The sequence below is a fragment of the Gracilinanus agilis genome, chromosome 3, assembly GCF_016433145.1.
Source record: "Gracilinanus agilis isolate LMUSP501 chromosome 3, AgileGrace, whole genome shotgun sequence".
Classification (NCBI taxonomy): Eukaryota; Metazoa; Chordata; class Mammalia; order Didelphimorphia; family Didelphidae; genus Gracilinanus; species Gracilinanus agilis.
Genome location: NC_058132.1, coordinates 229,789 through 256,417, shown reverse-complemented (window position 1 = coordinate 256,417; position 26,629 = coordinate 229,789). Strand labels below are relative to the sequence as shown.

Here is a 26,629-nt window from a genome sequence, read left to right as displayed (position 1 = left end):
ACACTGTTGGCACTGTTGGGATGCCACGTGGGGAATCTGGCTGGAGAAGGGTGAGAGATGAGGAAGGAACCAGAAGCTCCCCTGATTGAGCAACTCCCCACAGCAGCAGTAGCGTGGAGCCCCGGCCAGGCCTCCTTAACCCTAACCCACTGTGGCTGGATGACCGGGGGATGATGTCACCGCTGTGACATCCAGAGGGGTGAAGGCAGTTTCCCTTCTTTGGGAGATCCACATGTCAGGGGTCCCCAGTGGATCGTCCCACACAGGGAACTTGTACCCCTCTCACCAGAGATATCCAATACTGCTTACCTAGAGGAATGCCTGCAGCTTTGGAATAAAAGGAAAGGGAGAAAGAGAAAGGGACCGAGAGGCACAAGAGTTATAATCAGGATAAAGGGTGGGTTCAGCCCCTTCAGGTTCCACTCTATGTCTGAAGGTTCCCTCCAGATCTCTTGATGTCATGTGTGGTTTCTGCAAGCATCCTTACAGCATCTTCAGGAGATCCACTTTCCTGGTCCAGGACATTGTTGATTTTCTTTTCCTAAAATTACTTTAAAAGATCTTAAACTTTGGATTTTAGGATCGTTACACAATCCCCCCTCAGGAGGTAAAGAGCAATACTAGAATCGCCCCAGGATGCATGACTGAGCTATAGAATGGATAACTCAAACAAGAGGAGAGGAAAAAAATTAAATTAAATATATATATATCTCAAAATCCTAGATGTATGAAATTGTGAGTATAAATTATAATCATAACAGGTCCTTGATTCACCAGCAAGGCTTGGTGGAGGTAGCTTATATCCTCCATGCATGCAGGACAGTTGCAGCAATATTGCACTTACCAGCAGGCAGCCAGCCCTACAAAATGTTGCCATACTACAAAAGAAAAGAAGGACAAAAGTGTGACTTAAAGGGAAATCTGATTCCCTGTTCTGATTTCTCCTTCTATCCCAGGGATAGGAAGCCACAAGGAAAGCAAAACAAGAGATACATGCATAAACTGGAAGACAGGGAAGCCCAACATCCAGGTTTGCCAAACAGCAGCCTCCCCAAATCCCTGGAGTGAGTCCTCTGCCTTGGCGTGGACCCTCACCAACCCCACAGGGATCGTTGGTCTCCTCGTGCTTCTTCACTCTGTGCACTGGCTCATTAGCAGTCCCTTCTTCTGCAATCAGACACGAAGATCAGTTAAAGTCCCATCATACTTAACAACCAACAACAATTTCCCATATTTTTGGGTATTGCAAAGTTACCCTTCAAAATCAAAATATCAGTACTGCTACATTAAAAAAATAGAAGAAAAAACCAAATTCAAATTAGGATGAAAGAAAGAAGGAAAACATTCAAAAGAAAATCATATTTCACATGGGTCAGCCAAACAGAGGCATAACACAAAGTCTTCTCACCAAGAATGAGCTCTGTTTCCTCTCTAACTTCGTTGTGATTTCCAGTGCGAGTGTATATAATTTTGTTCACCTGGTAAAAGCTCTTTATAAGCTGTTGTACAACAGCTAATACAAATTCTAAAGAGAGCCACAAAATCTCAAGATTAGAAAAGCCCATTTGGTTATAGTAGTGAACAAGCCAGTTCCCTGTAGCCATGAGAGGTTCCACCATGTCTCTACAGCGATTTGCTGAGTTTCGTTTTAAATCCTTTAAAGCTCATGGTTCAAATGTCACAATTTCACCAGATCTATTTATATAAGAACAACAGGATTGATTAATAATGGCACATGCCTTTCCTGATGCATCTGTGGGCATGTCAAGAGCCATGGTTTTGTATAGCTGTTTTAGCTAAGGAGTCCATCTCCTCCTGTAAGAAAGAGATGACCCAAGTTGTTTCGGAGATGGCTTGACCTGTCTCGAGCCAATTTTTCAACCTCAGCTGAGATATTTCTAACAGAGCCTATCACTGCCATAATTCCAAAATTTGGCAGAAAAACCTGTGTACTGCTGATGAAGAGTCTCCTGAATTTGGACTCAACCTCTTGGGTCTGGAATGTCAGCAAGAACCTGGATTCCTCGCTGTTGACTTGTCTACCCAGCCAATATAGTGGTCATACACTGATACTGATGGAGTGACAGAAGCCAGACCACAAGTATCAATCCACCCTTGGGGAAGGGCCAAGTAAGCTGAAAAGATGCACACTTAAAACTGTCCAGGGGTCACCAGGCCCCATGGGAAATCCATCTTTGGCTGGGATGAAACCGTAACAGTCATGAAAGACATGGATATTTGTGAGTCCCATCCCTCGAGTTTCTCAGCTTTACCTTAGCACAAATAAATGTGGAGGTGTAAGAGGGGAAACTAGATATTTAAGGTATGGTCGCCAGGAATCTGATTAGCTCGATTCCAAATTTAAAATAGACCCAAGTCAAGATGGCTTTTATGGAAGTTTATTTACAATTAAAAGGGTTGAAGGTAGGGAAATAGAGAGAGAGAGACTCGGATGAGAATTTAGAGGCCCCAGCAAAGGAGCACAGAAGTTAATTAAACGAGGCTACTAGCCACAAGGCCTTTTACAATTAGAGAGGCGAGAGAGGCCTCCTTGAAGGTATAGACTCCAGAAACGCCAAGGGAAGAGAAAGGAAGTCAGCCTAACTTACTCACGTGACAATTCAGAGGGAAGCCGCCTGAGGTCTCAGCAGAGATCCTTCAACACCAGGTTCAAAGTGCCAACTGCTCCATAGGAAGTTACCATCATATTTAAAAAGATAGCAGCTTTTGTCACTTCCTGCATCCACCTTCTCAAGTGGGCAAATGGCAGCCTCAACACTGTTTGGACTGCCCAAAGGGCAGTCCCTTGTTCTTGATTTGTTACTTATTGTCACGTGTGGGTAACTGATCTCCACTCCCCACTAAGTTGGGTGGGGTGACATTATTTCTGATGGCTAGAGTCTAACAATGAATGAGGATGAGCTAATTCCATTTACACAGAGGTAGAGAATGGAAAAGTGATGTTGAACTTCACCTTGTCACCCATACATCTACTACTTAAAAGACCCTGACCTCTCTTCACACATGATCTGTCAGAGGTAGTGGTGTTCCTAGGTATCTGAAAACCACTTCTGAAGACCCACTAAAATCACCTGAGATTTTCAGTTCCTTAAATTCCTCAAAGAGCACCGATACAGGTCGTAACCAGTTTGATGGAGTCCAGCTATGTAATATAGGATTATTAACTTTGCCATGTTGGCTTGGGGCAACCTGTCAATTGCCCTGGGTGGAATGTTGACAGTAGCATGAGCCAAAGGGCAAACACCAACTGCCAGTTGAGCCTAGGGTATATAAATCCCTGGAGACCCAGGGCTGGGTTCTGTTCTTCCCTGACTTCTCCCCTGATCACTCACTTATCCCTTTCCCCTTGGGCCCTGGATGGAGGGAGTCAGAATGTAGGTAGCTTAGACCTAGGATAGGATTAAACCAATCCTGCAGAACAACTTATCAATATTATCAGCACTACTGGCAAACCTTTAGTCAAAGATCAACTTTATTATCCAGAGACCACATCACTCTGACCCAGGACTCCTTGCCCTGGGTCAGCAGAAGACCATCCAGACAAGTCCTATTAGCAACCTGAGTCAGATAAACCTTTCATCCTTAGTTCTCAGTACTTCCTAACCTTCTTTCCACTGCCTTGTTCCCATTACTCTGTTATCAGTAAACCCCTTAGCCTTTAACTTGAGAATTCTGTGGTTATTTGCCTACCATCTAAGGCCAAGCAGGGACAGGCAACAGGAAGGGTTCTGAGCAGTTTCAGCAGGAATAAATTCCATTGCTGAAGGGCAGGAAGTTCAACACCCACTTCCTGTCAGCCTACAATTCACCAATAGGAAGCTGCTTCCTCAGCAGGGAAGGGGCTGAAAGCTGATATCTTAAAGGAGCCTTGTGTCTAGCAGTGAGAGTTTCACTTGACACTCAGTTACCTGGGTTGGATCCTTGATATATTTATAACTAGTTTCAAGCTCAGCCCGGGTACAGTTCATTCCATTTCAACTAGCACCTTCCTCTGTCTAGCCTTATTACCAGCTTAAGGCCTCTGACCCACTCATTACAGCTATCATCATCTATGGACACATAACAAAAGCAAAGGGAGCAAAAGGCTTTTTGGGTCATGTGACCTCTCTGTGGTGCAAGTTGTGGTAATGGCTCATTCTTATGGACTGGAATTGTTGCCCATGAAAAAACAGACCTCCAATGGATCTGGAGACAGACCCAGCCTCCATAAGGACCAATGGCTTTGCCTTGGGAGAGACTTTGTCCCACTTGACTATGGACTTTTATGTTGGCATCATCTCTAGTCTAGTCATGGGATGAGGGTACAAATGAAGAGAATGTAATAGGGCTTATAGCTAATAACCAAAATGTACTCACTAAAGGGAACAGTTTTTTAACAGAATATCTTAGATGAGATGAATTTCTAAACTTCCTGGGCCCACAGAGATAAGAATAAAAATGAAAGCAAAATCAAAATAAAAAACAAACAAACAGTAAAATACAATGTGTGTGACAGGATAGAGTCACTCAGTGTTAGTAGAGAGTACCCATTTAATATGCGAGATTTATTTTTTAAACCCTTACCTTCTGTCTTAGAATCAATACTGTTGGCATAGCTCTTCATGGTTTCTAAAATGTTTTCAAACTCATCATTTTAGAAACCGTGAAGAGCTATGCCAACATGATATTTGTTCTCTTTAGAGAGTGACTCATTTTTCTTTTCTTTTTTGAAACCCTAACCCTTCCGTCTGAGAAGCCATACTAAGTATCAGTTCCAAGGAAGAAGACTGGTAAGAGCTAGGCAATGAGAGTTAAGTGACTTGCCCAGGTTCACACAGCTAGGAAGTGTCTGAGGCCAGGTTTGAACTGAGGTCTTTCTAACTCCAGGCCTGGCATTCTATCCACATTTTTCTTGATGGAAGGAAATAGATGAGAGGACTCCTCAGTGAGTACTGAGGAGATTTCCATTTTTACTCTCAGATTGGGAGACTAGACCTGGAGCCAAGGAATCTGCTTCCATACTGGGCATTTCTACAGAACAATCATCCCAAGAGAGAGTCAAGAGGAATGATGCTTGTATTCTCTTTGTAAGAGAAACCTGGAATGGCAGTGATGTTGGCCTAGAGATGCAGTTGACAAAGGAGGAGGAGGAGGATGTCCAGCCAGCCATTGTCAGCCAGCAGAAAACTTCCCATCAAGTAAGAGGCCATCCCCATCACTGGGGTGACAGCAGAAGCTTCAGTCTGGGATCCAGCCTCTTCCCATATTAGAGAGTACCTATCGAGGAGAGTTTCTGTAATTTTGAGGCTCACCAAAGGAACTTTGGATTGTATTCAGAGCTAAATACATGCAATAGAATCTGCTCATAGAACATCTTTTTCAAGTCTAATGAATGTAAGATAGGCCTCAACCATAAGTCATCCTTTGCTTCCCATCAGACATCTTCTGGGAGAGAAGCATTATCAGTGTAGTGAATGTGCAAAGACTTTCAAGTGCAGTTCATTCCTGACCTGCCATTATAGAATTCATACTGGGGAGAAACCCTATGAATGCAAAGAATGTGGGAGGGCCTTCTACCATAGGTCCCAGCTCAGTGCTCATCATAGAGCCCATACTGGGGAGAAGTCTTATGAATGTAAGGAGTGTGGGAAGACTTTCCTCCAGAAGACATGGGCTTAATTGGCATCAGAGTATTCACCCAGGGGAGAAACCATATCAGTATAAGGAGTGTGGGAAGGCCTTCACCGGGAGCTCCTCCGTTATTCCCCATCTCAGGATCCACACCAGAGAGAAGCCTTATGAATATAATGAGTGTGGGAAGGCCTTCAACCGGAACTCCTCCCTCTTTCCTATCACAGGCTTCACGCTGGAGAGTGTTATGAGCAGCAGAGGACTAAGGATGGTAGTGAGGTTAGCTCAAGGAGAAGCCCTATGCACAGCTAGATGTGAGAATAAGATTTGTTCCACACACCAGCTGGGGTAAGCCTCCTTTAAGACTGAAAATTATTTTGCTAACCACAAGCCTTAGAAACCAGTCTTGCCAGTCAGTTAGGTAGAAGTAACCAGGAAGTAGAATGTTGGTTCTTGAAACCTTTGGTTATAATGAAGGGTTACCACTGGCTTCAAACTGAGTTTATTTGATAAACTGAGGGTAGGTAAATGGGAGAAGGAGAGTGGATGATGGAAACCCTGAATGATCTTGCCTAAGTATTAAAGATTAAATAAATATTTAAACTCAAGTTCTTCCCTAAGGCGCAGAGTACGGAAAGACCTTGGGTGTCTCTTCCCAATTCTGTTGCTGTTTGTTGCTGACCCCAGGGCTAACAAGCCCCTGGGTCAGATGCTGTTGTATTTTTGAAGTTAGCTGTTTAATCTTGCTTAGATATAAAGCTTATTGGCTAAGCCAATAAAGGTGTTTGATATGGCTAGCAATGAAGGTTGACCCTATCTGCCTGCCTAATCAAATTTCCTACCTCCCAGGGCCCAGTCTGTCACCTCCTCCCTAACCCAAGGAGAAGAGAGAATGAACCCTCAGGGGTTTGTGGACCTGAATTTATACCCTGTCTTTAATTGTCACCTTGGCACATGCCCAGGGCTGCTTTGCCAGGTTCTGAGTTCCAAAGTGGCAACTGCTATTTTGTACCTACAGAAAATGGCTGCCCATTTCTGTATATCACAAGAGAAACCCTATAAGTGTAATAATGACTGTGGGAAGGACTTTCACCTCAGGGCAGAGCTCACCCACCACCAGATAATTCAGACTGGAGAGAAACATTATGAATGTAGAGAATGTGGAAAGGTCTTCACCTGAAATCCTTCCCTTATTTCCCACTACAGGGTTCATATTGGAGAGAAACCATTTGAATGTGAAGAGTGTGGGAAGGCCTTCAGTTGGAGAACATCACTCATTTGTCATCAGAGGATTCATCCTGGAGAAAAACCTTATGAATAGTGTGTGGGAGAAGTCTTTCTTCCACAGGTCAGAACTTACTTCTCATTATTGGATTCATATTGGGGGAAACCTTAAAAATGTAGCGAATGTGAGAAGGCCTTTGGTCAGAGGACACAATTAATTTGTCATCAGAAGATTCATACTGGGGAGAGACCCTTTGAATATAAGGACTGTGGGAAGGCCTTTACCCACAGCTTGTCCCTTACTTCCCATTACAGGATTCATACTGGAGAGAAACCATATAAATGTATTGACTGTTGGAAAGCCTTTGGCTGAAGAACTGAATTAATTTTTCATCAGAGGATTCACACTGGAGAGAAACACTATGAATGTAAGGGCTGTGGGAAGACCTTCTCTCACAGGTTGGAATTTCCTCCCCATCAGAGGATTCACACCAGTGGGGGAGGCTGTATCAATGTAAGGACTGTGGGAAGGTCTTTCGCCTCAGCTCCCACTTTGCTTAACATCAGAGGATTCATGCCAGGGAGAAACTGTGAATGTAATAAATGTTGGAAGACCTTCCACAGGAGCTCTTCCCTTGCTTCCCATCACAGGCTTCACACTGGAGGGCAAACTCCCGAAGGTGAATGTAACAAATGTGGAAAGACCTTTGTGAGAATAAAATTGAATGAATATTCCTGATATTTTAAGTTAAAGTATTTAATGACAAAAACGAGAGAGAAAGGGATTCCTTCAGCCACGTGAGCAGAGCACAGAGCCAGAGACCCTCACCTGGCACACTTTACTAAAGCAAAGTCCAAACAGAGCCCCGCTGATTGGGTTTCAGCCAAATTTATCTCTCAAACATATCCAGGTAACATGAGCACATAACTTAAAAGGATGCAGCTCAGGTGGATCAGATTTCCACCTACACACCTTCCATCTGAGGAACGAACTGGTGCCAGGTCAAACAATCCAGACTGGAGAGAAGTCTTAGGAAGTTTGTGCCTGAGAAGTGGAATGTGCATGAGCCAGATTGCAGAGAGATCACGCCTTGTGCTGTGGATTAGGGAATTCACATGAGAAAAAAGTGCCGTGGATCAAGCAGGTCTCTGACTGCTTTCCTGTGGCAGCCATTCAGACCTAACCCCAATGTTCCTCCCCTCCTTGACTGAATTCCATGTAAACATCGTGATATGGGGGTTGGAGTGGCCTGCTCCTGCATTATCCCTACTCCCTGCTTCCTCAGGCCCATTCTTCCCCCCCCACCCCCAAACCTCCCTGCTCTAGGGCCTGAGTATAGACTTCATTCCCTCACCCGTTACTTCCTAAGACTCTTCTTCTTCCAGATATTCCCTTTCTTTCCAAAAAAGAAGGGAATTGGAGGCAGAGTGGGCCATTGAAGTAGCCTGAGAGTATGTGCCTCGTTCTGCCTTTATGATCCATCTTCCTATTGTTGTGCTGGCTGATCCCATTTCTCTATCCCATGTAGCTCCCTTTCCTGTGTATTCTCTGGAGTCCTTGTTGGTTGTTTATGGAGCAGTTCCCAGTGCACCACATTTCCTGATTTTTCTTTCCTGTCATCCAGTTGGTCTTGGACATCCTGTGGGTAGGGAAGGTGTTTGTCTAGAGGTGGCGCCACTGAGTCAAAGGTCTTTAGTCACTCTAATTTGAGCAGTTGAATTTATTTTCCAGATTTGTGCAGCCAATTTACAGTGTCTCTCCACTGGCCCCTTCTCAGGGGGTAACAGACTCCCTTCTAGCCCTAGAGCCTGCCCATTGCCACCCTGTCTCCTTCCAACCTTCACTGCTAGACTTCTGAAAATGTTACTCCCATTCCCTCCAGTTCCTCACCACCTACCCTCTCCTCACTACCTCACAATCTGTTTTTGTCCCATTTACTCTACAAACCTACTTAAATGTCACCAGGACCTGCTGTGGTGACAGATTTCATTGAGCAAAATGGCGTGGTTAACCAGTTTTGTTGGTCTTTGCATCAGGTGCTGGCAGCACCAAGAATCCCTCCAGCCGGTTCTTTGTACCTTGTGTGGCAGACGTGTGAGAGGTCCGGGGCCAAATAGAACTATGGGCAGACCGTGCTGTTGTGGAGCTCATACTCTGAAGGTTTCAGCTTTATGTCAGAAGAGTTTTATGGGGAGGGAGTAGCAGCCAAGCAGATGGGCATTCCTCTTTAATGGGATTTCTACTGATGAAATCAAAGGTTCTCATGTTGAGCCATTTGGCAATCCTCCTAAGGCCCTTGGTGAGGAGGACTCTCCTCAGGTCTAAAGTAGCTGTGGCTGCAGCTGTCCCCAGGCTATGTCCACAGGGGCTGCTTCCCAGGAAGATGGCCAAGAGCTGGGCTGGAACCAGGACTGTTGGTCTGGGATCTGTTTCCATTCCCAGGGCTCCTGTACTCCTCTGCTAGTGGCAGTTGGTGAGGCAGTTTTGGAGATCCACAGTGATGGCTCTTGAGTCTGGTGATTGGAAGGCTTGTGGGTTCAGGATTCTGGGCTGTGTCTGTCAGAGGCTGAGGAGAGATAGTGGTCAAGGGCAGTGATGGTCTGACTCACCTGGCACATCCTGCCTTGTCTTCCCCTCAGGGTGCCCTGCTGCTTTACCTAGGCTGACTTTTTGTCCAGATCTATTTATCATCTCTGATAAGGACAGCTTAGTTGATAAGAAAATAACGGGACAGGGGAGGCAATCTTCACTGTTAGCTCACAGTTGCTTCTCCAAAGTGCCATTGAGTTGCAAGTTTATTATATATAAAAATTCAAACTCCCTTTCACCCACAAGCACAGAGAGAGTTTTTTTTTTTAGCTCCGTAGACATTGCAATTAGTTTAGACAACACACAGAAACCTCAGAAACTTCAAGGTGAAGATAAGAACCAGGCTGGACCTTCAGCTGCGTGATTATCAGCAAGCTAAGTCTGAGAATACTTTTCTCAGGGGCGAAATGCCCTGCTAACCCGAGGCTTTGGCCTTGGCTGCATTTCTGACCAACGGGGGGAAGAATGTTAACCTCTTGACTTCTGGTTTGCTGAGAGCTTAAAGCTTTTCAATAAGGCCACAATACTTTTCAACAAGAAATCACAAGGATCACAAAAGGGGTCAAAAGAGGAGTCTCAGATTTTTATCTCTTCTCTTATTGGCTACCCACAACTTTTCTCTTTATTCTTTGGGTGGCCACTTGTGGGGCTGACTGACCCGTTCTCCTCAGATTTGCTTTCTTGAACTATGGCTGTGGGGGCTTACGTCTTCGATTATGTATCTTTAGTCCTGCAGTCCTCATGCAGTAGATGACGTTTCTCACAGAGTGATTTTTTTGGTCCTCTTTGGATAGGCAACAAAAGCATAACTGCCTATTTCTTCCTTTGCATTTTCAAGGAGAACCTATGAACCATTTTTCTATTCTGCTGCAGATCCCTTCTGGTTTCTTTTATTCATTCATTGCTCTGATTCAGTTCCTCTACAAAGGAGGACTTTACATTCAGAGGAATGACAGATTCAAGACTGTTAAGAGTTAAGAGACTGTCTAGATGTTGTACCTCCTGCCCTTTTGGTTTTTTTGCCACAACACAAGCAGGAGGAAACCTTCTCAATCACAGAATCAATGTCCATTTTGCCTTGTTCTTTGCTTTGTGCCTTGCCCTGGCCAAAGAATTCACCACCAATTCTGCCTACTACCTACTGGTGATTAGCCTTCCTGTACTTAATTGGGCTGGTTCTGGACAAGCAGATGGACCCTTGATCTGTTGGTCAGATTGTACATTGAGCCTTGAAGGCCATCCATTTTCTATTGACTTTCCCATGTGCTTAGTGCAGTGTCTGGCATGCAGTAGGTGGTTAATAAATGTTTACTGAATTTAATTTTGCCAATTTGCTCCATCCATCCATCCACTCACCAATCTCCTTAGCTTCTAATTGACTGGCTTGCCGTTTTGTGCTCATCCTTGTTCTCCAGTCTATGTCTTCCAGGTCTACATCTGGAGGCAGCCAGTTGGCACAGGAGTTAGAATGTTGGACTTGCCTTTGCTCCTCTTCACAGGAGGTACTGCTGAACAAGGCTGGAGAAAATCACAAAATCCGGCTGACTAGACCTGCTGCAAATTTGTTACGTCATCTCAACTGTCACCCTCACTGTTGCAAGATAATCCTCTCACACTCCCTCTCTACTCCTTCAGTAGCTCCCCATCTCAGCTGAAATCATTGCCTCAGGATTCGCTGAAAAAAAAATGGTGCCCATCCCTCGAGTCCCCTGTTTTGCTCTTCCTCAGTTACCATCTCCTAGAAGCCTGCTGTCACTCTCTCCCTCACCCATTTCTCGCATATTTAGGGAACCCTTCTTGCCAGAGCAAAGTGATCCCATCCCAGAGTCTCTTCTCCGGCAGATCGCCCCCTCTGTCATGCCCCTCTTTCTCACTCCCTGCCTACACGTTGTTTCTTTAATGTTCATAAACACAGCTATAAACATGGTCATGTAAAAAGTCAATAAACTTTTGTTAAATACCTACTATGTGCCAGGCACTATGCTAAGTACTGGGCATATAAATACAAAAAGAAGAAGAGACAGTCTCTGCCCTCATTTTATTTTATTTTATTTTAAAATCATTTTATTTTAAAAAACTCTTATCCTCCATCTTAGTGGTTCCAAGGCAGAGGACTTGTAAGGGCTAGGCAATGGGGGTTTAGTGACTTGCCTACGGTCACACTGCTAGAAGTTTCTGAGGCCAGATTTGAAGCTAGGACCTCCTGGCTCTCAATCCACTGAGCCACCCAGCTGCCTGCCTTGTCATCATTTTAAAGAAAAATCTCCAGATTTCTTCTTCCAGGAACTAAGATGGCAGAGTAAGAACTGCTTCAAGCTCACCCACACCCTCCATAAAAAAAAAAGAAAAAGTCTCAAAACAAAGGCAATCAGGAGGGACTGGTCTCATGTGTGAGAAGGGAGAGTAGCCCAGCTTGTGAGACATCACAGGGGCCAGCTCAGCACATAAGACACCAGGGCGAGTGTAATTCAGCTGGACAAAACAGCTGCAAGCCTCCCTAACCAGGCGATCTCATTGCAGTGCATACGGTGGGACCCAAAGGCAGCTAGTCCCACCCTAAGTACCAGAGCAGATTCCAAGCTACCCTAGGAGCAGAGAAGAACTTCCATGTACAGACAAGGTAAGGAGGTGATGTATGGGAGCCATAGAAAGATGAGCAAAAGTCAAAAGAAAAAGCCTAACCTTAGAAAGTTAGCGACAAAGAAGATCAAAATGCAGACTCAGAAGAGGACCACGATAGCAAAAAGGAAATGTGAACCCTCAAAGGGAAGTATGAAAGGATGTTAGGCCCCAAGAGAACCCCTGGAAAAACTTGAAATTAAAGAAATCAACTAAGAGAACTGACAGAAAAACTCAGCAGTGGGAGAAATTTTACTGAAGAAATCAAACTATAATAGGCTAAAAGGAATGGAGGCACAAAAACATATGGAAGAAAACAATTCCCTAACAAATAGAATAGAGCAAATGGAAATGGAGACAATAAAAACCCCACTGAGTAAAACAACTCTTTTTAAAGAATAGGATTGGCCAAATGGAAAAGGAAGAACATAGCTTTCTAAAAATCAGAATTCAGCAAATAGAAGGTAATGATCCTATAACAGAATGAAAAAAATAGAAGAAAGTCTAAAATCCCTCACTGGAAAAACAACTGACCTGGAAAAAATGTCCAGGAGAGATAATCTAATGTAGCCCCCAGTAGTGAGAGTAGGCCCCAATAAATCAGAGCCATCAGCCAGCTAGAGCCAGGCACGTATGATCTCACCCAAAGTGCCTGATGAGTTCTTGGCTGTTCCTGGCTGTCCTTGTTCTACTCACTGAAGCAAACATTTCCCTGAGAATCTGGACTAGATGGTAATATATTAACCTGTGATTTATTATCCTATAGAAAACTGTTTAGAACCACTGAGGTAATCTAAATCCATTGTCTCTATCTTGTAAATCATTACTAACCATTGCCTCTGCAAGAAGCTTACCTAATCCCTTAGCCTACATCATTTCTCCTATAAATTGAGTACCCCAAATCATAAAACATTGTCACTGGTCAGCATGAGGCCCTGTGTCTGTCTGTAAGTCTGTCTTCGACCCTCCTGATCACAACCACATTTCTCTTAGCCCATTCCGTGACCCACAAATAATTTGACAATCTAAGAATCATAGAATATCTAAAAGCCTTGATCAAAAAAGAGCCTGGACTCATATTACAAGAAATCATCAGAAAAAAATTGCCCTGAAATCTTCAAATAAGAGGGAAAAATAGAAATTGAGAGCATTCCTTGTTCACCCCAAATAAAATACCCAAAGACTAATATATCCAAATTCCAGAATTCCCAGCCAAGGAAGAAGTACTACAAGCATCCAAGGGGAAAAAAATTCAAATATTGTGGAGCCACAAAAGACCTAGAAGCTTCTACATTTAAGCACCAGAAAGGATGAAATATATTTAGAGAGGCAAAAGATCTAGGATTATAAACAAGAATTGAATACCCAGCAAAATGTCATAATCCTCCAGGGACAGAAATTGATGTTTTACAATACAGAGGAATTTCAGACTTTCTTGACCAAAACAAAAACAAACAAACAAAAAAAAACTGAAAAGAAAAATTGATGAGAATATTTGACACTCAAGAGAAGCATAAAAAGGTCAAGTGAAAATTTAAGGATTTCAATATGGTTAAATCGAGTACATTCATACCTGTGAAGGTGATAACTGAAATAATTAAGGTATCTGTGATACTTGAGATGCTGAAGGTACTTAAGGTATGCAAGATACTTAAAATATGCAATGTTCCTTAAGATATGTAGGAACTTTATCACTATTAGAGCAATGAAAAAGGAGTAGACATAGGAAGAAGAAATAAAGCTGGATAGGATGGGATTATATCCAAATATATATATATCAAGGGATGGGAAAGAGGAACACATAGGGAGAAGAGAACTGGAGAGATAGAAGGGGACAAAACTATTTCTCATGAAACAGCACAATGAGGCAAAACAGTGGAGGAGAAAATGGGGTGGGTGGCAGTCTGTGTTTGAACTTGCTCTCATCTGAATTAGCTCAAAGTGGGAATAACACCCACACTCAGTGAAGCCGTCCAGCAGCTTCACGAAGATTCCTAGTGGGTTGGACACTTAGAAAGAGGAACCAAGGACTGAGTGAAAATGGGTTACGGGTTAAGGATTAATGGAAAGAGAACATAAGGCGAGAATAAAGACACACAGACACAGAAAGTTTTGGCACAAGGTAGACAGACAGCAGGTAAGCTCTGGTGGTCAAGAGCTTCATGGTTAGGAGCTCTGATGGTCAAGAGCTCTCTTGCCAACTGATGTCTTGTCACTTTTATTGGGGTTACAACAGTATGGGGGGAAGGGGAGAGGCTGGTGGCTTGATACGTTAACATTAAGAGGTAATCATCATAAAATGCAAACTGCCAAAACCTAAAACAATAAGTAGAGCTAAGATCAGGATCCAGATCGGATATGGCCTAAGGCATCTACTGATGTTTGATACCTATGTTAATTGATCATTGAAGGAAAAGTAAGGAGACTGAGATAACTGACTCTCTTCTGGGGTGTAGCCTTAGGGAAGGGCTAGGGATTTGGCAATTTGACTCAAGATTACAGAGATTAATCATTAGCAGTATAAGAGTTAAGTTTTTGAATACTTCTTAAAATAATATCACAATTAATGTATACCTGGATTGCTACACTCAGTCAGCTATAGAAGCCTACCTTACCCTATATGGAAGTAGGAGAGCAGAGGGAATAAGGGAAGGGTGGGGATGGGAAAAAAAGGAAAGCAAGTTGGGGGAAGTCAGTCATCAAAAACCAAAACATCTATGAACAGAAAAAGGATATATATATAGAGAGAAGATCAAACAGAAAATAAGATGGAGGGAAGCAATAATTATGACTATTAATGTGAATGGGATGAGCTCACCAATAACATGGTAAAGGAAAGCAAATTTTAAAAAACAGAATCCCACAATATGCTATCTACAAGAAACACATTTAAAGCAGGGAGATATACAGAGTAAAAGTAATGGGTTTGAGCGGAATGTACTATGTCACAGCTAAAGTTAAAAAAAACAAAACAAGGGATAGCAATCATGATCTCAGAGAAAGCAAAAGTAAAAAGCAACTTAATTGAAAGAGATAAGGAAAAAAATTGCATTTTCAAAAAAGTAGTGCCACAGACAATGAAACAGAATAATTACTAAACATATATGCACCAAATGTCACAACATCAAGATTCCTAAAGGAAAAGTTATGTGTGTTACAGGAGGAAATAGGTAGTAAAATGTAATTAGTAGGGGATCTTAACCTCCCCCTCTCAGAAGTAGATAAATCCAACGAAAACATAAGAAAAGTTAAGGAGGTAAATAGAACTTTAGATAAATTTGATATGCTAGGCCTCTGAAAAAGCTGAATAGGAATAGAAAGGAATACACCTTCAGAAGTACATGGCACCTTCACAAAAACTGACCATCTAATAGGACATAAAATACTCATAACCAAAGGTAGAAAAGCAGAAATATTAAATGCATACTTTTTAGGACACAACACAATAAAGATTACATTCAACAAAGAGCAGCAGAAAGCTATCAGTTAGCAGAAAGTTAATATGATCAAGAATGAAACAATGATGCCAATTATCGCTATTAATGTTGTACTAGAAATTTAGCAGCAATAAGAGAAGGAAAAGAAATTGAGGAAGTTAAGGTAGACAGTGAGAAAACTAAATTATCACTCTTTGCAGAAGATGGTATACTTAGATAATCCTAGAGAATCAATTAAAACACTAGTTGAAAGAATCAATAACTTTAATAAAGTTACAGGAAATGAAAATAAACCCTCATACATCATAACCATTACTATATATTTCCAACAAAGTTGGGCAGCAAGATTTAGAAAGAGAAATTCCATTTAAAACCACTCTGGACAATATAGAATACCTGGTGTTAAAAGAATGGGGGTAGAGATATATGTATATAATGATGATGATGTATCTATGATCTGATTCCTTGCTCTGCCATCAGATCTTTGTTTCTTTCTTCTATATCTCCTCAACTGCAGTTGGTGGGGGAGGAACACCTACTCTTCTCACCCTAGTTGCTGCTGAAATTATCCCTCTTCTCCCTGAGAGGTTTGGTTGATTAACCTGTCAGTGACTCCTTCTAACAGCTGTCCAAGTGAGGACCTCTTGAGATGTTAGGTGGATGGTTAACCTCTCTAGGCCCAACCTGGAGTTGGATTGATTGGTAATGGGCTCTTGATTAGCTTTGGATGATTAGGATCTGACTGTGTAATTGATCTCCCTTCCTAAGGGCTGTGATAGAATGACCACTCAGGAAGATACTTGCTATTAAACACTGTTTATCTGTTGATAGGGAAAGGATAACAAGGTAAAGGATTGGGGATTGGAAACCCTATTGCTCTATTGACTATTAAACTAATTGATAACCAGGACAGGAGGCTGTTAGGCTGGTGGAGGCTTAAGGTCTTCACCCTCTCCCTATCTCTGACTGGACCTGGCCATAGCCAAGCCAGAGATTAGGGAAGGCTATTGATGTAGATAGATATTGATGGTCTTTGTATTCTCTCAGCTCTCCTACCAATAGTATTGATGTTTCACTAGCTCTCACAGTCTAGCAAGGAAATAGGTTCAGGTTTTTCCTACCCTCTTCTTCTTCAACCACCCTTCAACAACCCTTCAACCACCCTCTGCCCAGTTTTATCCACAGAGGTTCACTCAAGTCTCAACTCAGAAATCTGAGATCTCCAGTTCTGAGCCTCTGAGTCCAGAGACTTCCTCCACTGTTGATGTAAGGGGGTATATATAGGGTGGGGCTAACCGACGTTTGCCCCCTGGCTCATGGCACCTGGGAATATTCCAAATCTCTCAACTGCCATCCCTGTCAGTCAAGGTGGCATCCATTTCATCCCAGATTAATGATTATAACACTAGGAATCTACTTGCCACAACAAACACAGAAATTACACAATTATGAAACACTTTTCCCAAAAATACAGTTAAATCTAAACAACTGGAAGAAATATTAATCTAATAATCTAAATAAATCTAAAAATAATAATCTAAAGCAGTGATTCCCAAAGTGGGCGCTATTGCCCCCTGGTGGGTGCTGCAGCAATCCAGGGGAGCGGTGGTGGCCACAGGTGCATTTATCTTTCCTATTAATTGCTATTAAAATAAAAAAAATTAATTTCCAGGGGGGTAAGTAATATTTTTTCAGGAAAGGGGGCGGTACGCCAAAAAAGTTTGGGAACCACTGATCTAAAGGATAATTCTAACTAAATTGATTTACTTATTCAGTACCACACCAAACTACCAAAAATAATTTTATAAAACTTAAAAAAAAAAGACAAAATTCATCTGGAAGAATTATTAAGGGAATTATAAAAAAAGTGAAGGATGGTGCCTTAGTAGTGCTAGATCTTAAACTGTAGTATAAAACAGCAATTATCAAAGCAATCTGGTATGCCGGCTAAGAAATAGAAGGATGCATCAGTGGAATAGATGAGGGGTAAATGACCTTAGCAATCTAGTGTTTGATAAACCCAGAGATCCAAGCTTTTGGGATAAGAACTCATTATCTGACAAAAACTGCTGGGAAAACTGGAAAACAGTATGGCAGAAACTAGGTATAGACTAATATCCTACACCCTATACCAAGATAAGGTAAGAATGGGCATATGATTTAAATATAAAGGGTGATATTATGAATAAATTAGAGAAACATAGAATAATTTACCTGACAGATCTCTAGAGAAGGGAAGAATTGATGACCAAGCAAGAGACAGAAAATACTATAAGATGTAAAATGAATAATTTTGTATATATTAAAATAAAAAGCTTTTATACAAACAAAACCATTGTAACCAAGATTAGAAGGGAAACAACTGGGAAAAAAATGACAAATTTTTCTGATAAAAGTCTCATTTCTCAAATATATATAGAGAACTAAGACAAATGAATAAGAATACAAGTGATCCCATAGTTGACAAATGGTCAAAGAATATAAACAAGCACCTTTCAGATGAAGAAATTGAAAGGTATTAAGAACCATATGAAAAAGTGTTCTAAATTGCTCTTGATGAGAAAAATGCAATTTAAAATAACTCTAGGGCACCGCCTCACACCTAAGAGATTGGCCAACATGACAGTAAAAGGAAGTGATAAATGTTGGAGGGGATGTGACAAAATTGGGACACTAATGCATTGTTGGCTGAAAAAATTGTGGTATATGATGGTGATGGAGTACTGTGCTATAAGAAATGATGAATAGGATGATTTCAGAAAAAGCTGGAAAGATCTACATTAACTGATGCACAGTGAAATCAGCAGAACCAGAAGAACATTGGACACGGTAACAGCCGATACTGTGGAATGATCAACTGTGATAGACTAAGCTAGTCTCAGCAATGCAATGGTCCAGGGTAATTCTGAGGGACTATGACAAAGAATTCTCTCCAACTCCAGAGAAAGAACTATTGGCATCAGAATTCAAATCAAAGCATGTAATTTTTCACTTAAGTTCATTTGGAGTTTTGGTTTGCATTTTAGTTTAATATGATTATTATCACAAAAATGAACAATATGTTTTACATCATAATATAAATATAACCCAAATCAAATTGCTTGCCAGCTTTGAGAGGGAGGAGGGAAGGGAGGGAGGAAGAACATTTTGAACACATAACTTTGGAAAACTTATGTGGAAACTTGTTAGTACATGTAATTGGTAAAAATAAAATATCTTTTTATTGACTAAATATGACTACCAGCTTTGCTGGAATACTGCCCATCTGCCTGGAAGAATCTGGGAGAACAGATCAGTAAAAACAGTCAGAGGGCCTGTTGAGATGCCCTTGATGCCTGTGATGATGATATCAACAATCTTTACTTGGCCTCTCACACATCCCATAAGGAGGGTTATTTCTCCCACTGGGACATTCCTCATGTTAGAGGAGAAGTGACAAAGTCACCAAATCCTCCCTAGCTGGCTGACAGGCAGTCCAAGGCTAGCTGGTGGTCTACCCATCCTGGCTCCCAAAGTATAGAGTCCTTCAGCCACTTTCTCATGTCTTCCAGCAGTGCCTTTATTTGGTCCTTTAGTTGTTCTGGAACCACATTTGTGGAACTTTCAGCTTCCTATGGACTTCTTCCTCTGCAACAACCTAGGTAGGAAGTCCAAGGATTCCCAGGCCTCTTAGGGTATGTTCTACTGCATGCTGGTCACAGTACATGCGTGGGGGTCTGGTGTAGTTGGGACATCTCTGTAGAAGGGGAGATCCATGCCCACAATAACTGAGGTGTGTGTCAAGTTAAGCAAGAAAGGTCTTTGAGGGTGCATATAGTCCTGGGGAGCTGGTGTTACATCTACCTACCATGTCCTTTCTGGTGCTGCCAGTCTAATTTATCCAGGTGATCACTGTGGTGTTGAAGTCTGCTGTTTCAGTCCAAACCACTGGAGACACTCTGAGCAGTTTGTGATACCTGCTGGGTTGTCAGGAATATCCCCCAGGGTCTCGGGTTCTTGGGATGAGGTGGTGGGTCCATGGCTAGATAAAAACTGAAAGTGTTTTTTTCCTCTGGTGGTAAAGCCTCAGTGAGGTTAGGTGTGTGGGAGTCGGCTGTGGTAGTGTCTTGAGATCTTTCTATCACCTCCAGATAATCTGATAAGGAAAGCTTAGCTGATAAGGAAATAATGGGACACAAGGATCTTGACTGTTAACTCATAGCTGCTTCTCTGAAGTGCCACTGAGTCACAAGTTTATTATATAAGAAATTCAAACTCCCTTTCACCCAAAAGCACAAGGATAGTTTTCCACAAATACACAGAGCTGTATTTTTAACTTAGACAATACAACAGGCTTAGAAGCTTCAAGGTGAAGATAAGAACCAGGCTGGACTTTCAGCTATATTTGTTATTATTAAGTGAAGTCTGGGGCATTTTGGTAGGATGGAAAGCCAATGAATTTTCTCAGCCTTGATGGCATTAAATAATATTTTTGAGACCCATTAGTTTACTTTAATTCTGGGCAAAATGCCCCTGCTAAGGGTTTGGCCTTGGCTGTACCAGGCAGCTGCATTTCTGGCCAACAGTGTTAACCCTCTTCCTGCTGGTTTACTGAGAGCTCAAAGCTTTTTCAATAAGACTATATTGCTTTTTAAAGAAAGGTTTGAATTATGAAAGGGAGCCAATGGCTTCCTACAGTAGTGGGTTATCCACTCCAATTTCTGGAGGGTTAGAGCATGTCCAGCACTAGGGGAAGTCATGTGCAGAGGCAGCTGCTTTAGCTATTTCCATGTGGAGATGGCTGTGTGATGGGGATCGCCTATAGCAAATCAGCCAGATAAGGGCCAGTCCAGCCTTTTCAGGACAGTGTTTGTAAGACAAATTGAAAGAAGCAAATTGCAAGAGACTGATGCCAGACACCCCAATAAGAGGGGGGTTGTCTAGAGACAAAGGAGTAATGGAGTGACAGCTTGAAAGTTAGGAATCCTAAGTCATTCCTCATTCTCCCACACACATATTTTTCTTTTGTGGAAATTAGCTTGATAATTATTTTGATATGCTCAAGTTGCCCTACTATGCAGGTGATGAAGATGGCTAAGATTGACTATTTACCTGATTCTGCCAACCACCCTGAGAAATGAGTCTGGAGAGGAAAGTTCTAAGCTGGCCTAGATCAAAGGAAATGCTTTGAAACTTGGCATCAAGACCTTGCTCCTTTAGCTGTTTGAATGTCTTTTGACATTACTTGCATTCAGAAGGTTTCTCATTCATGTGGATTCAAATTAATGTCTAATAACTGCAAGTATAATATTTTATAAAGTTTATTAATAATCACTTGAAGTAGAAGAAATAAAAGAACACAAGTAAAAGCCTGAGTAAAAGCCACATGAGTGAAATCCTCCTGCCTGGCACTCACTCTACCTCCACAATCCACATTCCCTGGAAAAGAGCCAGAGGGTGAACCTACACAAAAATATATCCTCCCTACGTTAGCACACAACGTGAGAAGGAACATAATGGGAAGCTGAGAAAGAGAGTTCTGGGGAGCATAATTCTAATTATACAATAGCAAGACTAGAGCTCCAACTAAATGTCTTTCCACATTGACTGTTTTGTGTTTTGGAGAAAAGGAGGGAAGGATAGGGAAAGGAAGGGAAGGACGGTAGCTGGTCTGTTCCCTGAACCCTCTCCCTTCCCCACTCCATGCAGGAAGGGAAATTGACCAGGTTTTTCTTGTAGGTAGGCTAGAGACTTAAATTAAATCAAGACAGGCTCCAGGGTTAGTTAGGTAGATTTATTTAGGGTTTAGGAAAAGAAAGGTTTGGGAAAGTCAGGGAAAGTTTGATCTTTGGCAGCTAGCAGGGACCAAAGCTCTCCACCTAGGTTCAGGGAAAAAGACACCAGAACCTGTACTTCTCTGCTCTTTTATTCTCCCTCTGACACTTCTCACAAAGGAAGTGGGATGTGCCAGAGGAAGTTGCAGTAGAGAGTCCTAAGAGATGGAGTCTCTCAGGGCTCAGGTCTCCTCAATGGATCATTCTAAACACAATGAACTAAGGTACATAACATTTTACGGGGAAAATACAACAACTTGGGGATAAGGAAACAAAAGCAATCAAGAACAAAACCAATTATGAGGCAGTCCTCTTTGGTACAACAAAGTACATATAAAAATGTATTCAACCCCCTCCCCCCAAGTTCAAATCTGCACATTCAGTTTGCTCAGGAACTCCTGGAGCAGCATTTGGTTTCCGTGGGCATCTCTATGGCATCTTCCACAAGGAGTTCAGTCTCTGGATTCCGAGAGGCAGCAAATTTCTTACCCTAAAAATTTTTTTTTCTCAAAAGGAACTTAAAACTTTTCATTACAAAATAAAAACACATTCCCCCCCCCCCCCCCCCGAGGAGGATATATTAACACATTGCCCCATGAGGAGGATACAGGGATACACATAGGAATCACACAGGTTTACATGGCCGAGTTATAAGGCATATGAATCAATTATCAAAATATGAAAAAAATAACCTGAGTGAAATATAAAATATCAAAAACATGAAAAATTCCAGCAAGCAAGAAAAAAAAATCACAATTCACAGCAGGTCCTTGTATCAATCCATGTCCCAGAAGCCTGTAACAACAATCACTCACTAACCAAATTTAGCAACCTGGACTACAGTAAGTTGCCACATTATCAAAGAAAATAGAAAAAGCGACTAGATCTTGAAATAAATGCAAAATAATATTCCCTGGTCTGACTTTTGTCTTTGATTTCTGGGATAATGGAGCCAGAACAATCGATGTTATCTACTTGATAGAGTGTGTGGTACAAGGAAGTCCTGCAGTTAACACATGTTAAATAGTCACAACCTCCAGTCTCACACATGATCAAGTCCTTTCCCTCTTTGCACAAAATCTCATCAATCCCTGTAGGATTGGTTTGGTCTCTTTTACCTTTGTGCTCATTTGGCACTTTGTAGGTTAACTTCTGTGCTCCTTTGTGGTCCGTTTCTCCTTATATTAGACATATTAATCGAGCAAAAGTCCCATAATATTTAAACAACTAGTGGCAGGTTGCCATAGTCCAAAGCTTTTTGGGTACATTTATATGTTAGGCACATGGACATCTTAACTTATTCCATTGCAAAAATCAAAACAATTAAAAAATCTTCTCAATATTGGTGCTTCAAATAAAAAAATGAGAGAAAAAAAATCAAATACTGCATTGCACGTGCAGGAAAAAAAAAACAAAAATGAAAATAATGAAAATATCAAAAATGTATAAATTTCACAATCAGAGTTAAAAAATAGAGGCCACTTGCTGAAAATTAAGATTCATTTTCTCTTTAACTTGCCATGATCCACAGTGTGAGTGCAAATGAGGTAGTAAAGCAATGGAGGTATAAAAGCAATAATACATTCAAGAAAATATAAAAAATTCATACAAGGCACCAAATATTACAAAAGGCACATCAAGTCAATTTGTTCAAGTACAAGGATCAATCAAATACAGTGCAACAAAATAGCATAGATCCAGCAATAAAAAGTCTTATCATGATTAATAGTCAAAAACAATGAATATAGTCAATTATTCATAATCAACAGAAGGTACTGTAATAAGGGATTGGAGGGATGTAATAAAGGACTGAGGCAATGGGGTGATATGGGACCAAAGGCTGGAGGTAATTAAGGGAATAGGCTAGAGGTAGTAGGGAATTAAGGCAGAGATATGGTTGGAATAGAGGATAAGGTACTGTGGATAGAGGTTTGTGAATCCCTAAGGCAGTAAAGTGAATAAGGAAGGTATAATGGTAAAGGTGGTAAATTGAGATGGTAGGAGAGGTAAGGGAATGACTGAGTTTAAGGAATATAAACACAGATGTATTAGGAATTATAAGGGATAGGATGAGATACTTTGGGCAAACAGCTGTTGCCTGGGAAACACAGACTGGGACACAGGTTTGAGACAGAGGACACTGAAGGGATCAGACTGAGCCCTTTAGGTAGGAAGGGCACTTCTACAGACAAAGGTTAAGGCCAGCCAAGAATGGCTTGAAAGTGACTATAGGGCTGATAGTCAGTTTCTCAGGTTTTCAAAGGAACACAGTTCAGAGGAAGTATTGAGATTACACTTCCTCCAAAATGGACACCTTCTATCCCTCAGAACCCAGAGAGAATGTTATTCCTCTCTCTCCTCCTCCCTCTCTTATCAATCAACTAACGAAGTAGCCAAAGGTTTTGGTTAAAAGACAAACAGGGTTTATTGATTTCTAGGGTTGATTGGAAGGGACGAAAGATACAAGGTAACTCTAACAGCCGCCTAGAGAAAGCTTCAGGTGGGGAGGGAGACAGGAACGTGAAACTGAGAAAGGACCTGCCTTAACTCAGCTCACAAGTGGTTTTGTAATCAATAGGGTTAGGAAAGTTGGATACAATGTAATTTGTAACAAGGGTAAGCCCTATTTGACTATTTAAGCTATCAAGTTTAAAACTAACACTCTGATCTACCCTCTTTTCAAAACCTCACAGAAATTCAGGCAGGGAAAATGAAGATGGGGAATAAGGGAGGTGAGGGAGATTCAAAGGAAATAGTTAAGCTAACAGCTTTAAGAGAAAAGCTGCAGAATATAGGCCAGGTTTACAATCCAAAGATAGAGCTCAGATTGACCCTGCTCCTCTCCACAGGTCTCCAGGGTCAACTGAACTTCCTCAAGATTCTAAACCCTTATCAACTGTCAAAATTCTGCAGCAAGGCTTTTCAGGGTTGATATGCACCCTATTTGCACTACATTTTACCCATTTTCTCTTTTAAATTTGCAGCTTGCAACATTTTAGTAGTTACTAAAGTCTAAGGGATGACTACTCTTATTCTAAGCTAAATTCTAACTAAGCTCTTATCCCTAACTAAGTTTTCAAAATAAGAAAAAGGTTGCTATCTCCTAAACTATGCTAAAACTAGACTAAGCTAAACTAAGACGGGTTATGGTAAAGGCAAAGGAAAGGAATGGGGATTTAAGTTTTGCAAAAAAAAAAATTTGAACAGAAAGGAAAACAAAGTAAATGTAAACATTTACAAACATTCTTAAGGCTAACATTTGCTAACTAGAACAAAGTAATGAATTCTATCTATGTTTTCTATCTAATTTTATGAACTAACAAGAAAATTATTAACTAAGAAAAAATTTTGCATCTAAGCTCCTAAATTCTAGTTCACTTTCTAAAATTAGTGTATGCATAGGTTAGTACACTTATGCCTATGTTAGAAATGTTAGTAATAATAAGTAAGACTATAATTATTTGTAAGTCTCTTGGTCAAACCATAGACTTAAGCTATGTACAATATTTACAAAGAAAGTTTAGAAAATCTGTCCCTGTTCTAACTTACCAAACTAACTAAACTATCCCTGTGTGTTAGTAAAACTTATTGCTAAGGGTTAGTAAGCAAAATATACATATTTACATGAACTGTCAAGCGATTTGAGTAGAAGGCATCTGAACCAAAGTAAGAGAAAATTCTGTACTAAGGCAGACATACTCTTCTCTCTTAAGTGTAAGTTTTAGTGTTTCACATGTAGATGTGAAGTCAGGAAAATGTTTTATGTGTTATCTAGTGTGACTTATCCATGTAATGAGGTGTTACATACTTACTCTACCGGAATTCTTTTGCAAAGTGCATGTACTGCTTGGATGAAATCTAGTGTTGTGTGCAGTGAGAATTCTGTTGGGTGTAAGTAATCTTCATCAAATATGTTAACTTATAAAAAATGCGGGACTATTAAATAGTCATAAAACCACTCTTTAATCAAGGGAAAGGGGGATGAGGGCTACTTGGCCTCTTATGCAGAGCTGCGCCTTGTGCAGAGTCTAAAGGAACACTGCTTCGCTCTGCTCCCTGATCCCCCTGGGAGTGACACCGCGCTAGATGACCACTCCTAGGGACAAAGGAAATTGGGGAACTTATATACCCTTTGGGAAGATCCAGGGGCCAGGAGAGATGATTGACATTATACTGACAGGATACAATCAAGCTAGAGAAAGGGATCATAGCTAGAAGCTAGGGTGTAGGGGAAAGGGCTACTTACACAATGGATACTAAAAGATAGTTCCTGCCCAGGTGTGCCTTCCAGGGACAGGGTCTCTGATACAATGGGCAAGACTACCTAGGACAAAAGGGTATTTAGCATTTACCCTGGAGTCCATTATTCAGTCTGCAACTGCTAGCCTGAGATTCCCTTCATGGTGGATTCCCATGGGAACAGGGAACAAGCACAAGCTTTGGGGGTCTCCAACCTCCAAACTATTTCTAAACTTGGGGTTCATCATATCTCACTAAGCTACAAGTTTGGGAACTCTAGATTCCATGTCGACAAATACATGTGTCAAATGCTGATCAGATGCTCCTCTTCACAGTGTGGATGTCCTTCTAAAATTGGTATATTCAGTCACGGATGTCTTTGTAGTGCTCAGGTTTGCTGTCCTTGTGAAGATCTGCGAAGTCAGCAACGCCTCTCGTTTCATTTGATGTTATCCCGCGTTTGTCAACTTGCACTTGTGTCGTTTGATGCACCCGCGCTTGTCATCTTGCACTGGAACTGATGTTCTAGTGTGTTGACTTGGTTCAGGAACAAAGTTCAAATGTCTATCAAGTGTGAATAATTTTTCTTCTTTCTTTTCGGTTTTAATAAAGATGATTATACATAACAAAAGAGTTCGTGATTAAGTCTTTGTGCTTTCATTTATTTGTTGTCAACAGTTTTTAGATTTGGGATTGATTGCAAATCAAATGTTGTGTCTTCTTCTTTTGTTGATTCTTTTTCATTGTCATAATTATTTATAGATGATTCTTCTAAGCGATTGGGATTGGGATAATCATTTGGGTATGAAATTTGGTGTAATATCTGATTGTTTACTGACTCTTGGTCTAATCCTGGTTCTGATTCATGCTTTGATTGTTGTTCTGATTGCTGCTCTAGTTCTATGGTCTCACGTATAGGCTGTGGACTTTCTGAGGACTTATTTGACTGATTGGTTGGTGCTAGTTGATCTTTGTGCTGTATAGTATCTGGGTCTTGTAGTTGTTGCTGGGACATGGTTTTGCTGGCTTGACATGGGTGACATGGAACCAAGAATCCTTTCCTTTAATTTTGATTG

At 41.3% G+C, this 26,629-nt stretch overlaps 1 protein-coding gene across 1 annotated transcript in view; it reads right to left on the bottom strand.

Moving 5' to 3' along the window:
* The window catches only part of LOC123239215 (zinc finger protein 180-like), a 35,756-nt gene that overhangs the window by 3,655 nt on the left and 5,472 nt on the right, over positions 1-26,629 (bottom strand). Inside the window, exons 2-4 of the mRNA XM_044666467.1 lie at positions 10,802-10,963; positions 1,096-1,167; positions 845-878 (exon numbers count right to left, since the gene is read on the bottom strand). Of these exons, the coding sequence (XP_044522402.1) occupies positions 845-878; positions 1,096-1,167; positions 10,802-10,963 (268 nt within the window). The remainder of the gene's footprint in view (positions 1-844; positions 879-1,095; positions 1,168-10,801; positions 10,964-26,629) is intronic.